Source organism: Bacillus rossius, chromosome 5 (assembly GCF_032445375.1).
Source record: "Bacillus rossius redtenbacheri isolate Brsri chromosome 5, Brsri_v3, whole genome shotgun sequence".
NCBI classification, from domain to species: domain Eukaryota; kingdom Metazoa; phylum Arthropoda; class Insecta; order Phasmatodea; family Bacillidae; genus Bacillus; species Bacillus rossius.
The window spans coordinates 75,145,074-75,158,060 of record NC_086333.1 but is presented as its reverse complement, the minus strand read 5'-3'; the positions used below and the strand labels follow the sequence as shown (position 1 = coordinate 75,158,060).

General features: G+C 34.3%; 1 protein-coding gene across 1 annotated transcript in view; it reads right to left on the bottom strand.

Moving 5' to 3' along the window:
- LOC134532011 (transcription initiation factor TFIID subunit 6) overlaps positions 1–3,974 on the bottom strand; it is a 28,431-nt gene extending 24,457 nt beyond the window's left edge. The window contains exons 1-3 of the mRNA XM_063368135.1: positions 3,667–3,974; positions 1,509–1,595; positions 541–694 (exon numbers count right to left, since the gene is read on the bottom strand). Of these exons, the coding sequence (XP_063224205.1) occupies positions 541–694; positions 1,509–1,595; positions 3,667–3,813 (388 nt within the window). The 5' untranslated portion in view covers positions 3,814–3,974. The remainder of the gene's footprint in view (positions 1–540; positions 695–1,508; positions 1,596–3,666) is intronic.
- Between the last annotated feature and the right edge of the window lie 9,013 nt (positions 3,975–12,987).

Sequence of the window (12,987 nt, the reverse complement as noted above, 5' to 3'; positions counted from 1 at the left end):
GAGATATCACGTGTATTTATTTTTACGCCCGATTTCTACTAAACCGAAAAGGCGACGCGTGACCTTGACTCGCCGTAGCCAGGCAACAATATCCCCGCTCGCCGCAAAATGAACCACCCGGCTCGGCTTGCCAGTCGCCAGTAAGACTGTGATTTTGGCGCCGAATACATGCGTAAATCACATATAAGCCTTTCCTTTATTATTTTTATGCCAGCGAGAATAAACCTGCAACCTTAATGTGTGTCCGGACATTTTTATCACTGTGCTTGATTTTCCAAGAATTAAATCAGATCATACCTATATTAAAAGATAATATTGTGAAATTTTTAAAAAAAATATTTTGTACCAAAAAAAAAATACACGTGATATATTTGGGGGGGGGGGGGGGGAGAAAGGGGGTAAAGTCTAAAATCTCACCACAAATCACTAGGGGGTGAGGAGGGGTTAAAAATTTGCTAAAAAAAAACATCAGGTGACTAATGGACGACCCCTGCTGACTGGAACCCTGCACCGCCGAGGGGTGCCGGGAGCAGCGCCCACCTCGCACGTGGACGTCGAGGGGCAGCCGGGGCATGGGCCCGCCCAGCAGCTCCGTGAGGTCCTGCTCCTTCTCCTCCACGAAGTGCAGCTCCCGCCCGCCGCCCGACGCAAACCTGAACGGGATGAAGTCCCGCATCACGAACCCGTACAGCGGCTGCAAGACAAAACAAGTTGAGAACTGTAGCAATTTTGTCTCTACACATGCCCAGAACTTACGCGATAAGAGGGACCGAGCGATAACAGTGTAGGTAGAATTTGTGCGAGTCGTGGTAAAATTTTGCATATAAATACATATATGTTTTATCGGATTTGGAAACCAAAGAAAATAACAATTTAGAAAAAAAAAATATGTAATAAAATCTTAGATAACACAACAAATTATATTATTATGAATTGCAGAAACATTACTTTACCGACATTATTTTGACATAACATACCATATAAAATCTAATAAAGTTGTCTGACGGATCAACCGATACACACCTTTAGCCCCAACCTGTATAAGCTGATGGCAAAATAATCACTGCTACGATATAATTTAATGAACATGAACGAAAGCTATAAATGCTGATGACAGAAGAGCAAAGTAATGTCCTGCCTCCCAAAAACAAATTCTTAACTATGCTCACGCACTTGGTAATTTATAACTCAATGTAATTGGGGAAAAAAATAATAGATTAAATTTCACACCAGTTTAATATATTATGTACATACCTACTTGAATCTTCTCCTCCCTCTAACTCACGAAAAAAAAAAAAAAAATTTTTTTTTTACACATAGATTACCCAATTATATTTGGAGGGAAGTTGCAATACATGATCATGGTTCAAAAAGTCTTCATGTATTTTTAAAATACTACATTCTAGCAACTTTTTACCATTCCAAAATTGCCAATAGAATGTGACTGTCGCATCATTAAAAATTTAAAACAAAATCATGTAATTCTGTTTCAAATAGATTTCACTCACCTCAATGTTCTTCACTTTCAAAGACTGATTAACATCCTCGACAGTCAATTTCTGACGTTTACCGTGATGCATGAACTTTGCGGCATCCTGCAGGAAAAAAAAAACTTAGTTTCAGTTTCATCTTCGTAATACATACCCAACTGTACTAATGTAATAGAGAAAGTTTCTCTGTCTGTCTTTCACACAGCACAGAGATGGAGAGGCAGAGTACTGAAATTTGGTTTATAGATTCTTTAGGGGCGTCCATTTTGCACCTCGAAGCAAAGACAAGTATGAGGAGTGGCGTACTCATGAGTGGTGTGGCAGTCACTCACTGACAATAACAGTGTACCAAAATAAAAAAAAAAGATTTTAATACATATCATAGGTACATAGTCACTGTACTTAACAGATCTATGGATATTTAACCCAATTCATGAATAATGAGCAGTGTGAGAGTGTGCTACCTGCAGCCTTTCGTACCGATGCACAGGTAGGTAGATCAGCTTGTATCTACAATAGATACAAGTCATTACAGATTGGGAGGAAGGTAAGTTGAACTTCAAGTGTAAGCTTTATGTACACAACTCTAAAGACATAACCCTGGACTTTCCTCCATGAACATTAGTATTTGTACACATAATAAATGAATAAAACTGTTACGAAAAAAAAGTTATAAACCATCCAAATGCTTATTTGTTTTGTACATGGGATGTTCTTTCTTAATCAACCAATAACTGAAAACAATGACATTGTTACAATCACCACAATGTTAACAAAAATCTTTTGACAGAAAACCATACTTAATGTAGGATATTCTACAGTAGAACATATTTGTTGAAGTCTACTGGCAAACATCAATAAAAACATAGGATACACATGCCCAGCTCTTTCACAATGGAACCTCATACGTACATGTGATGGTAGATATGACTGTTATGTTAAGACTATGTCAAGTTAGTACATTATTTCATTTCATTGTCGTTACAATCAATTAAGGGATTTTCTTGTAAATTTATTTTGACAGCACTCTTGCATATGATGTTGGGTCAAAAAATCTCTCACAAGATAATTACTAAATGTTATTTTTGAGCTGAAGGTCAGCATATAATCACAATTATGAACATTTAAGTGATAATTTATCACTTTAGATATGATTTAGAAGATTTAGTAATAATTAATATATAAGGTTATTATTTGGAGAAGGTTCTCTTAGAAAATAAAAATAAATATTCTGAAAATAGTATCTGAAATACTCTCGTTCTATTTCATTGCATGACAATTATTAAACCTAATTTACTGGTAGTATAGCATCTCGAAACTTTGGTAACATTAATGCATAAGATTGTTACAAGAACAACACAGTTGAACTTCATATAATCATACACTGTGATAAGCACTAACTCTGAGTTATTAGTATAAAAGTAGTTTCTTTTAGGTTGTCTTGCTTAATATTATGTTATTGCTAAAATCGTATTATGTTTTCAGACAATCAGAAGCTACAAAAAACCTACTACATTGTCATTTGTAAACTTAATTTAATAAATAAGAAAATGTGTTGGTTGACTAGATTGTGCAGAATATTATTTTCTATTTATTATGATTGCATGATAGAGTTAAGCTATGATAATCACAGTCTAATTTCTAATTTTGGGAGAAAAAATTATTTCTGTATTTAATTTTGCAATTCCTGTGCTATTATGGATTTTATTCTGTTCTAATTTTTTTCCCTTGTAATTACACACACTCACCTACAACAGTATTAAGTTTTTGAATGCTAGAACATCCAAAATAAACAAAGAAATGTGGTTATGTTTAAGTCCGTCATAGCCAGGCCACTGTGCTAGGTGTGTGTTGTATAACTGATTATCACTATAACTATTCCTATGTTAATACTATATTCTGTCCAGGCATTTAGTTCAAATACATTTAAAATATACTGTAAAATCTTTGAAACGAATGATTAGGGATTAGGTTAGATTAGCTTTATTAAAAATACTGTTATGAACAACTCCTCTAGGAAATTACTAGGCCATCAAATAATTAAAGTTATTGACTCTAAAATTGTACTATAATGGTAATAGTGCATAATGTAAACAGAGATTTTTTATATGAGATTTCAAATATATAATATTTCAGGTCTACTAACCATAACAGAGTCAATACATTCTTTACTTACCTGTATGATTAGTTTGATCCTGTACGAAATATCATCCGCTAGCTCCTTTGCAGCTTCATCTAGCATATTTGTTATGCCGATACTTTCTGCAATAACTTTCACCGACTCCGGAGAAAAGGTTGTGCCGTAAAGATCACTTTCGTTCATTGCGAATTGAGATAATATATAGTAAGCATAAACTACACATTTGCAAATATGATTAACCTCTCGATTTTCTTTATTATTGAATCACTTTTGAACCAACTTGACATGATAGTAAACATAAACATTAAACTTCTTTTCCCCCAAAAGCAACACGTGCCAACAGATTGTCATTGCCAACAGTCTAAACCAAATATTGTAATAGACGTTATAGACAGATATTTAAATTATAGTAGTTTGCGAAAACAGATTATGATTTTACATTTTTTTAGGATCTTCGCGTGTTTTAAGTGTTGAAATTGGAGAAATGGGTATGAACTACTTTTTATTTTCGCTTATTTATGCAAATACATTAAAATATAATATTTTACATCTCTATATTAATAGCGTAAGAAACAAAGAACGCAACGCAAGTGCAGCATAGTACAGCACGTCGCGAACACATGACAATGTCGAGGGATCGATTGTCACCCGAGTGGCAAATGACCATATTGTAATAGCACTTTTTAATTATTATTTTATTTAATGAAGCTATATTGGACATTGTTTTTACCATATCAAAAATGTATTGAAATATGAACAATTATTTTAAATTAACACGATCACGCCCAGTGGCGGACCTAGACTGTGCGGGGCCCTGGACAATTTATTTCAGCGGGGCCCTTGTATCTCGGTGGGGGGGGGGGGTGTCTTATCAGACACTGGGGAAAGGGGGATTTGTGGTCACTCTCCCGGAAAGTTAGAAAATTAAACTTTTGAGCCTACATTGAACCTAAATTTCGACGATGGTAAAGAAATTTTCTTTCGTGGAAATTGTAATTGGGTTAGTTTTATTAATGCATACAATTTAATTCTGGTGAAATCTGGTCATTTTATAAGTCTTTAAAAGCTGTCAATATTTTTAAAAGTGAAATCATAATAAAAATATAAAAAATCAAAAGCAAAAACAAAAAAAAACAATTTTTCTTTTTTTTTTCATTTACACACATACGATATTTTTTCACATAAAATAAAATTATACAAAGAAGAAAAATAAAAATACGAAAATAAATTTGGATTGTTTTTGTACAGATACTCAAATATATGCCACATGTAAATGAGGGTTAATTTATATAGCTGTTTAGGCTATTATTTAAATTAGTCGTAAAATTAATTTGGTACAAAAATGACATGGGTGAATTTTTTTCCCTCACTTATGAAAATAAATGATTTTAAGGAAAAAAACCCAACAACTGCATTTCAAGGCAAAATATTACAGTTCAACTGTTCCTTATCTCCAGTAATTTTATCAGTCTCTAAATATTTTGTTAAAGAATCGCTTAATTTTTTTTCAAGTTCTTTGCGTTTTTCAATTTTTTTCCGTTTGGAACTGCCAGAATCATATTTCCTACCAAAGTCACGATCACGAGAGGTCATTGTAAATTAATCTGACTGAAACTAACAAATAAAATTTTCAGCCTTGATTATGAAACTGTCTAATAAAAATAAATATCCCTATTAATAAATATCATTGAAAGTAGTTACAACAAAATAACAGGACGAACGAATAGAGATTCAAAATGTGTACTGCACGATACATGACTTAATATTTCCACTGATCTGGCGACACTGCAGTAACAACATCGGTCTGTAACGCGTACGTTCACACACCCTCCACTTTTGAATATCGTAAAAGGGAAGGGAAGGCTAATTATCAGCCGCTGACTAAAGTCACGTAAATTTAGAAGGTTGAGAGGAAGTTTAGGGTTTACATAGCGACCTATACTTTCAATTCCTTTGATAACTGGCAGAAGTAATATAAACATAAAACAAAAAAAGCACAACTGTATGTACTCGTACTTTTCACCGCCCTTCCCCAGAGATATATCAGAGGAAAAAGACACTCAGAGCAAAGCCTTGTTGTCGCCGTATCTGTGATAACTGTAACCTGAAGCAAACGCTAATCAGCATAGCCAGCTGGCAAGTGTCAGGTAATGTGATCCACATATTGCCAACCCGATTATCTGACACTCGTCTCTTGCATGTTGCGGGTGATACATATAAAAAAGGTTCTAATAGACATTAGGAGTTGTACAACTTAATTTCGAACACCTTATATGACAGGTGCCAGGGTGAGGGCAGACGCGGGGCCCCACTAGGCGCGGGGTCCTGGGCGATTGCCCGGGTCGCCCGGCCCTGGATCCGCCCCTGAATTCACGCCTAAAACATGGCCTGACATACTCCACAGTTCACTGCAAATTTGCGCGAGCAGCCAGCTCCTAGTGGCGCGGGGTGGCTCAGAGCTCGGTCAGTTCAACATCCTCTTTCATCGGGGCTAGATGTACTTCAATACGAGGAGCTCTTAAACCTTTGTTCATCACTGACCACGTTTCTGCAATTGAGTAAGTTTACTGAATCCTTGTTCGTCAACTCTGTAGCTAGCCCCCATGGTTGGTTCGAGCTCATCAACCGTTTAATCTAATCATGTGTGCTCATGCTGGGAACATTTTGCTTTAATATGTAATTTATTATTTTAAGTTTGTGCGCGGGTCGCACCCCAGACCGCACATAATCGATGATAGTCGTCAAGACATTATATACATTCGCTCACACAGGGCCACAGCGTTAAGTGAATAATGACACGGACCTCAGTTTTCATTAAATATGTCCCGAGGACTGTCAGGCCTACTTTTTCAATCCATGAGGTGTTTGTTTAATTTAAGGCCTAACACCATAGTGTATAACTTTTGAATTCTATGTAATCGATTGCCCAAACTTCAAGTAATTTTCTTTGTGTTCCAGTAATTATGATATTTAGGTTTTCATATGCACACAGTGTACTATTGAGAAAGTAGCCATTGCGCTAAAGTGTTTTTGCAGTTGCCGTCAGCCTGGGTCTCGAGCTCGATTCCCGCGGCGAGTCTAAGGGGCTGGTTGTGGATTATGGTTTGATTTTCCGGGAGGGCGCCAGGCCGCTGAGACCTCCGGCGGCACAGGCTTGCAGTCTTTCAAAAATAATCTCTGCTGAAATTTATGTATTTTTTATATTAAAAAATTAAAAAATATTACTATGCATAGCATATTATCCTGCTTCATTAAAACTGTCAGATATAATTTAAATTCAGTTTTTGTGCCTTACAGCACCTATAAACGAATTATGACATGAAATAACAACAAAAACACATTAACACAAGATATACACTGATACACATCAATGCGACAAAACACGACTCAATACAACTCACAGATAGATAAAGATTGATAAAGTTCAGTTAACCAATTGGTTACTTTGGTTATCACAAAAGTCTTAAACTGAAACTAAAATGGTGTATACAAAATAAATATGTAGATCACAAAAGTTTTACCAATGAATATTTGTAGATTATTCAAAAGGAGTTATAATTTGTTACACATTTAAAAGTGTCACTAATTCTGTAATTGCAAGTTGGAATTCTTAATCCAAACCGAGTCATTATGTCTGAACCAACAAAAATGGTAATAAAATGTTTATAATAAAAAGTGCATCACTGATCGAACGTCTAATAAATAGAAAATGCAAATAGGTTATATAGGAATGTTCCATATTCAAAATAATTTAAATTCCTGAAATATTTAAATATTAATTTAAGAACTTTTTCTGCATACTTTCAATTCTTTTCCAATTAAAATGTTTTGATGCAGAGAAAGTCCTAATGATCTTCATGTGTTGTTAATAGTATTATCTACATGTTGGTAAAAAAAAACCTTGGCATTCAATATAACTCGAAGGTCTTAAAAGAGGACACCACGTTTAGTGTCATTACTTACTATGTCATAATTCTGATTAATTAAATTAGACTTTTTACTAAAGGTTATACAATAAATGCTATCGTAATTCAGAGACGTTTGTTAACTTGAAAATCATATCTTGACAGCTGAAATATCTTCCGAAACAGTTTCACAAACATATTTCCCAATTATATAGGCCTATATTTTTTAATTCAGCATCTATTCTTGATCAGTAATGATTGCAGTTGGAATATAATTTATTAAATATTAAAAAAAAGTTGAAATATACTACTTTTCGGAACACCTAATACCATGAAATTGCATTTGCAAAATTGACTGAAAAGTGTCAATTTTTGAGATAATTAAATATATATATATATATTGCTTGACGAGGCCTAAAATTGATAATTTTTTAGTCATAAGATTGTGTTGAAAAGTATCAAAGGCTTTGCTGATGTTGAAATAAATAGAATATTTTATTTATGTCTGGATGTTATACTGGACCATATATATAATACGTATATAGATTTATTAATATTAAATACGTGTGAGTATTAACGATGATCTTCCTGATTGAAATTAGAAATATTGTTTTTAGTAATAGAATTCATGTGCTTATAAATATTTTTTTCGTCGAAAAGGTATTGGTAAATAGTTTGTGACTGAAATATAACTGTCAATAATACTTCAAGAAAATATATACCGATAAATGGTTGAACACACAACCACTCACTGACTGATGCACACTTAATTAAAATATTTTTGTACAAAAGCAAACTTGTTTCATTGTTTGTTTGAGCTTAATTTATAACATGTTGGAATGAAAATTCTACAGTTATTAAAAACTAAAACGCTACAAAACATATTTTTGCAAAACTCCGTTCCCCCGGAGAAACCCCCGGAATGGCCACCGCATGGGGAGCCCAGGAAAAGAAACGGGCTCCCCATTTGGAAGCCACCTGGAAGGTTTTTTTCTGTTCCACCCACCGTTTCTTTGGTAGCCTGACTTGTTACAAGGGATTGTATTCCTACCAGAGAAAATGCCACCATTTTGTCTGGGCAATCCGCCTTGGAGGAGCCGGGGCGCGAACCCGGGTCCTACAAGTCACAAGGCAGGCGCTCTACCCCAGAACCAGAGTGGTAGAGCGGATACTTGCAGTCTTCTTAACACTGACATGATGTTATTCCACGAGTTTACTGTAGTTTCGCGTGTCTTACGTGCAGTAACATCTAACCTCGGTAACGTTCAGCATGAATTATGTAATTTCATAACAGTGAAATATAATTTGTATAACTAGTCTGGCAATTTTTTAGTTACTTTCCTGCAAACGAACTAACAATCCCGCTGTACAATAATTATATAGATATATAGACTAGTAAAAACATATGTAAGAGCTTGCACTGTCGATGGTAAAGTTATTTTGAAATAAATGTTAGATATTAAAAGAGTGTGTTTAGTTAAAATATGCATGTACTTACAAGCATGAAGTTATTGTATAAACATTTTATTTATTTGGTTTTAAAGCCACAGAAAAGTTAACTTTTTTTATATTACTTTGGCTTTCTTTTCTTTAAACAACTGTTTGCAAATAACTAACTGGGGCAACACGAAGCATAAATGGTAACACTATTTTGTAGTGATACAGTTATTTTCATCTAACTGAACAAATAGTTAAGGTTACATGCATATTTCTGTTTCAGTTACAAAGAAAATTTACCATGCACAACGGCAAACAGAATAAATCAACGATGAAACTTAACAGATAAAAATTGAAAAAACAACGGCTAAACAGAGAGATGAACAGGTGAACCCAGCGATGTGAAGAAACAGTGATGACAGCACAGACAAACACCGTAAGCAACAGTTGAGCGAAAAAACCGATATTTTGAAACCACAACGATGATAGCGCAGACTAACACAGTATATATGATTCCTAAGAGAACAGTTGCGACGTTTCGGGAAAGAGATCTTAAGGCACACCAGACTGATGTTTGTCATGACATACAGTTTAATGAGTAATGGCTAGAGACCTGCAAAATTCGCGGATTCATTCGGTGATAGCCTAGAATTCAAACACATATACCTTTTAGATGATTTTGCTATTGGCTTACTGTTCATCTGGACGAATCTCAACCAGTTATAAACCCTCAACCAAAGAAGGATCGAATCACATACAAACCATCTGAGACGACTTACAAGTCGGCAGCCAATGAACTTGCGTTATTTGCCCGAGTGTACAAGGGTATGTGCAGTCTGAAGGCCATCGAAACCGCGAATTTTGCAGGTCTCTAGTAATGGCGTATGTCCGAAACTATATCTTGAATTAATTTACCTATTTTTAAAATGTTGTTTGTCAGTGGAAATTTTATTTCATGAACTATACTGAATTTGTCGATATTCAGATAGATACTGACTTTCTTTAAACAGATTTGTATTTTGTTCGTTTTATGTTTATATTTGTTTACACTTCTGTTAACAAGGCACAGGTATTAGTGCAAAGAAGATTATTCAAAAGAGGAACCTGTTTCTGTAACAATAAGTGTCAAGAGCGTAGTAAAAAAAAGGGGGAAAGTAGGGTTGCCAGATTTATTTAGACAAAGAATTTTATTTTACAAAAATTACAATGGCAGGAATTTCAAAAAGTACCTAAGGGATCGTCAACTAACTTAAAAATGTATTTTCAAGCATTATCTTTGTAAAAGAGTTTCCGGAGGTGGGACTGGGTCTGCCCTCCCCTTCCACAAATACTGTCTGCACCCATGGTAAATGTGTAAACAAAATCACATGTAGTTACACGCATTAGTACAATATATACTCAAAAGACGTGAATTAAAATTTAGGAGACCGTAAGGTTTGATAGTTGTATTTATAATATTAGATGTAAATAATTTTTCAAGACATGTGATGATAGCCTGCACGGAGTACTATAGTCTGAAACTATGTATTTGTATTGTTATGCAATAATCGTACACTTACGCCTGTAGCATAAGGAATCACTACAAGGCAATATGATGATGAGAAAAGAAACACTATCGAAGTTTATGGACCGAGTCGTAAGACACTATATTCATATTCCAGAGAACATAGGTTCAAATCCCGACTGGTAATAATTATATCAATTTGACGTGAAACGTCTAAAAAATCACAGCGAAACATATGGGTACCAGAAAAAGTCTGACGAAAAGGTGTGTATCATCTTGCTTTAACATTTTTCTAACTTTATAGGCTTCGGCCTGAGACGCACTTAAGTCTTCCTTACCTAGACCTCCCAAATACAATTAGTTTTAATTTAGGTTCGGAAAGAATTTCTGTTCAGTGTAGCTCACGACTCAGATGTGATAGCGCGGTGATTCGTGTGATTGTGTATAGAGAACTGACAACACTGGGCAATACAGATTGTACGTTCATCAAAAAACATTATTTTTGATATTATGCCTTCGGTATCTCATTTATCAAATCACAGGACAATGTTAAACAGTATTTTCGTCCGAAGCTATCATTTAGTGTCTGTTTTGAATTAAAATTTTTGTACGTAGTCAATGCATCGTTTTTATTGTTTTTATTTTAAACCATTAACCTACACTAAAAGCGACTCGCTAACATAGAAGTTTCACTTGAAACCAACAGCCGTGAGTCTCGATACAGCCCCACCGATTTTTTTATAGAAAATTGGTAGGATGGTTCCTTACTGTAGGTCATGGCTAATTCATTTGACATTGTCACTCTACTGTGACGTTGTGTTTTTCTGTCTATTAATCTGTTTACGGACAGACAATCATTTCAGAATAAGAAGAAAAATGATATCGGAAATAGACTGTTCCCCTGGTAAACATTCATAAAAATGATTTCAAGGCTTTCATAAATTAATATTCTGAAATGTTTTCACTTAACCAGCTCATTACTGTATTTCTAAATGATTTCTTAGTTTTCGAAGCAGTTAAATATAGGTCTAATTTCACAACTACTTAATCATTAAAACTTAAACAGCAAACGTAAATCGTTTTCAAGTAACGTATAATAAATATTCTGTATTCGCAGTTCACTATAAATTAAATGAAATACAATTTATTAAATTAATTGGTAAAATTTATTCTTTTTCTTATGATTTTAATCTTTCGAACTGGAAATTTGCAAATTCAGAGGTTAAATAATAGTCAAAGAACGTAATAAATCTAAAATCGAGAATTGAAAAAAAGAGAAAATAAATGTCATCGTCATCTACGTGCGATAACTGAACTCCAAGTTCAATTGTTGTATTCTCAGCAATAAAAAGCCATGAATAAGAAAAAAAAAATTATATAAGATATCAATTTTCTTTTATAATGTAGTGAAATTATAAAAAATAATACTTGGTTAGCTAAAATCTTCTTCATTTTTTCAAATATTTAAGACGCTGATTGAAATCAAATGCTGATGAGATTATTGACAAAAAAGAATTGTAGTTATGTTTTTTCACAAAGCTTATTCAATTTATATAACAAAAAAATATTTCTGTCAACATCAGCAATCTAAATTGAACCCGTATAGAATCCTACATATTAATTTTATTATTCATTATAGCCCGAACTGTAATTAATGTATATTTTTTACTTTCATTATAACGCCCCCGCAATCCCCTCCGTGGATGGAATTTCGTCAAATTCGTTTTCAGTTGAACTCAAAATGACAAAAATAATAATTTTACCAAATTTAAAATCTGTAGGAGCTATAGATTTAAAGTTAATTTTTTTGAACGCCTCAGCATGGCCCTTTGTGGGTGGAATTTCATAAAATTCATTCTTGGTAAATTTTAACATGCCAAAAATAATATTCTGGCCAAGTTTTATACCTATAAGAGCTAAAGTTTGAAAATGTGGATTTTTTTAAATTAACGCCCCCGCAACCCCCCTTGCGGGTGGAATTTCGTAAAATTAGTTCTTAGCTGACCTCTACTCGGCGAAAGAAATATTCCTACCAAATTTCAAGTCTCTAGGCCTTATGGTTCCAGAGATATCGTGATGAGTCAGTACATAGGTGGAAATCTTATCGGTTGTCAGGGAATTGTGATTTTCGGTATTAGATTGCATTTCATTTCAACTAGTGACCTGGAGTTAAAACATTAACTAGAATCACAAGACTTTGTATGCTGCTTATTTATTCAAATTCTTTTTAAGATAATAGACATAATTTACTCATGTCGTTCGAGTATTAGGACTGTATGGTCGCGTTTTAACTTATGGTGTTTTCCGTCGCCCCCAGACGGAATTCTTCGATTATGGTAGTCTTCCAGTATGGCAGTGTTCCAGTATGGTAGTCTTCCAGTATGGCAGTCTTCCAGTATGACAGTCTTTCAGTATGGTAGTCTTCCAGTATGGTAGTCTTCCGTCGCCATACCTCCCCCGTTAAAACAGGAGGAAAAGTACCATATTTTTATTTTTACAGATCGCGGATAT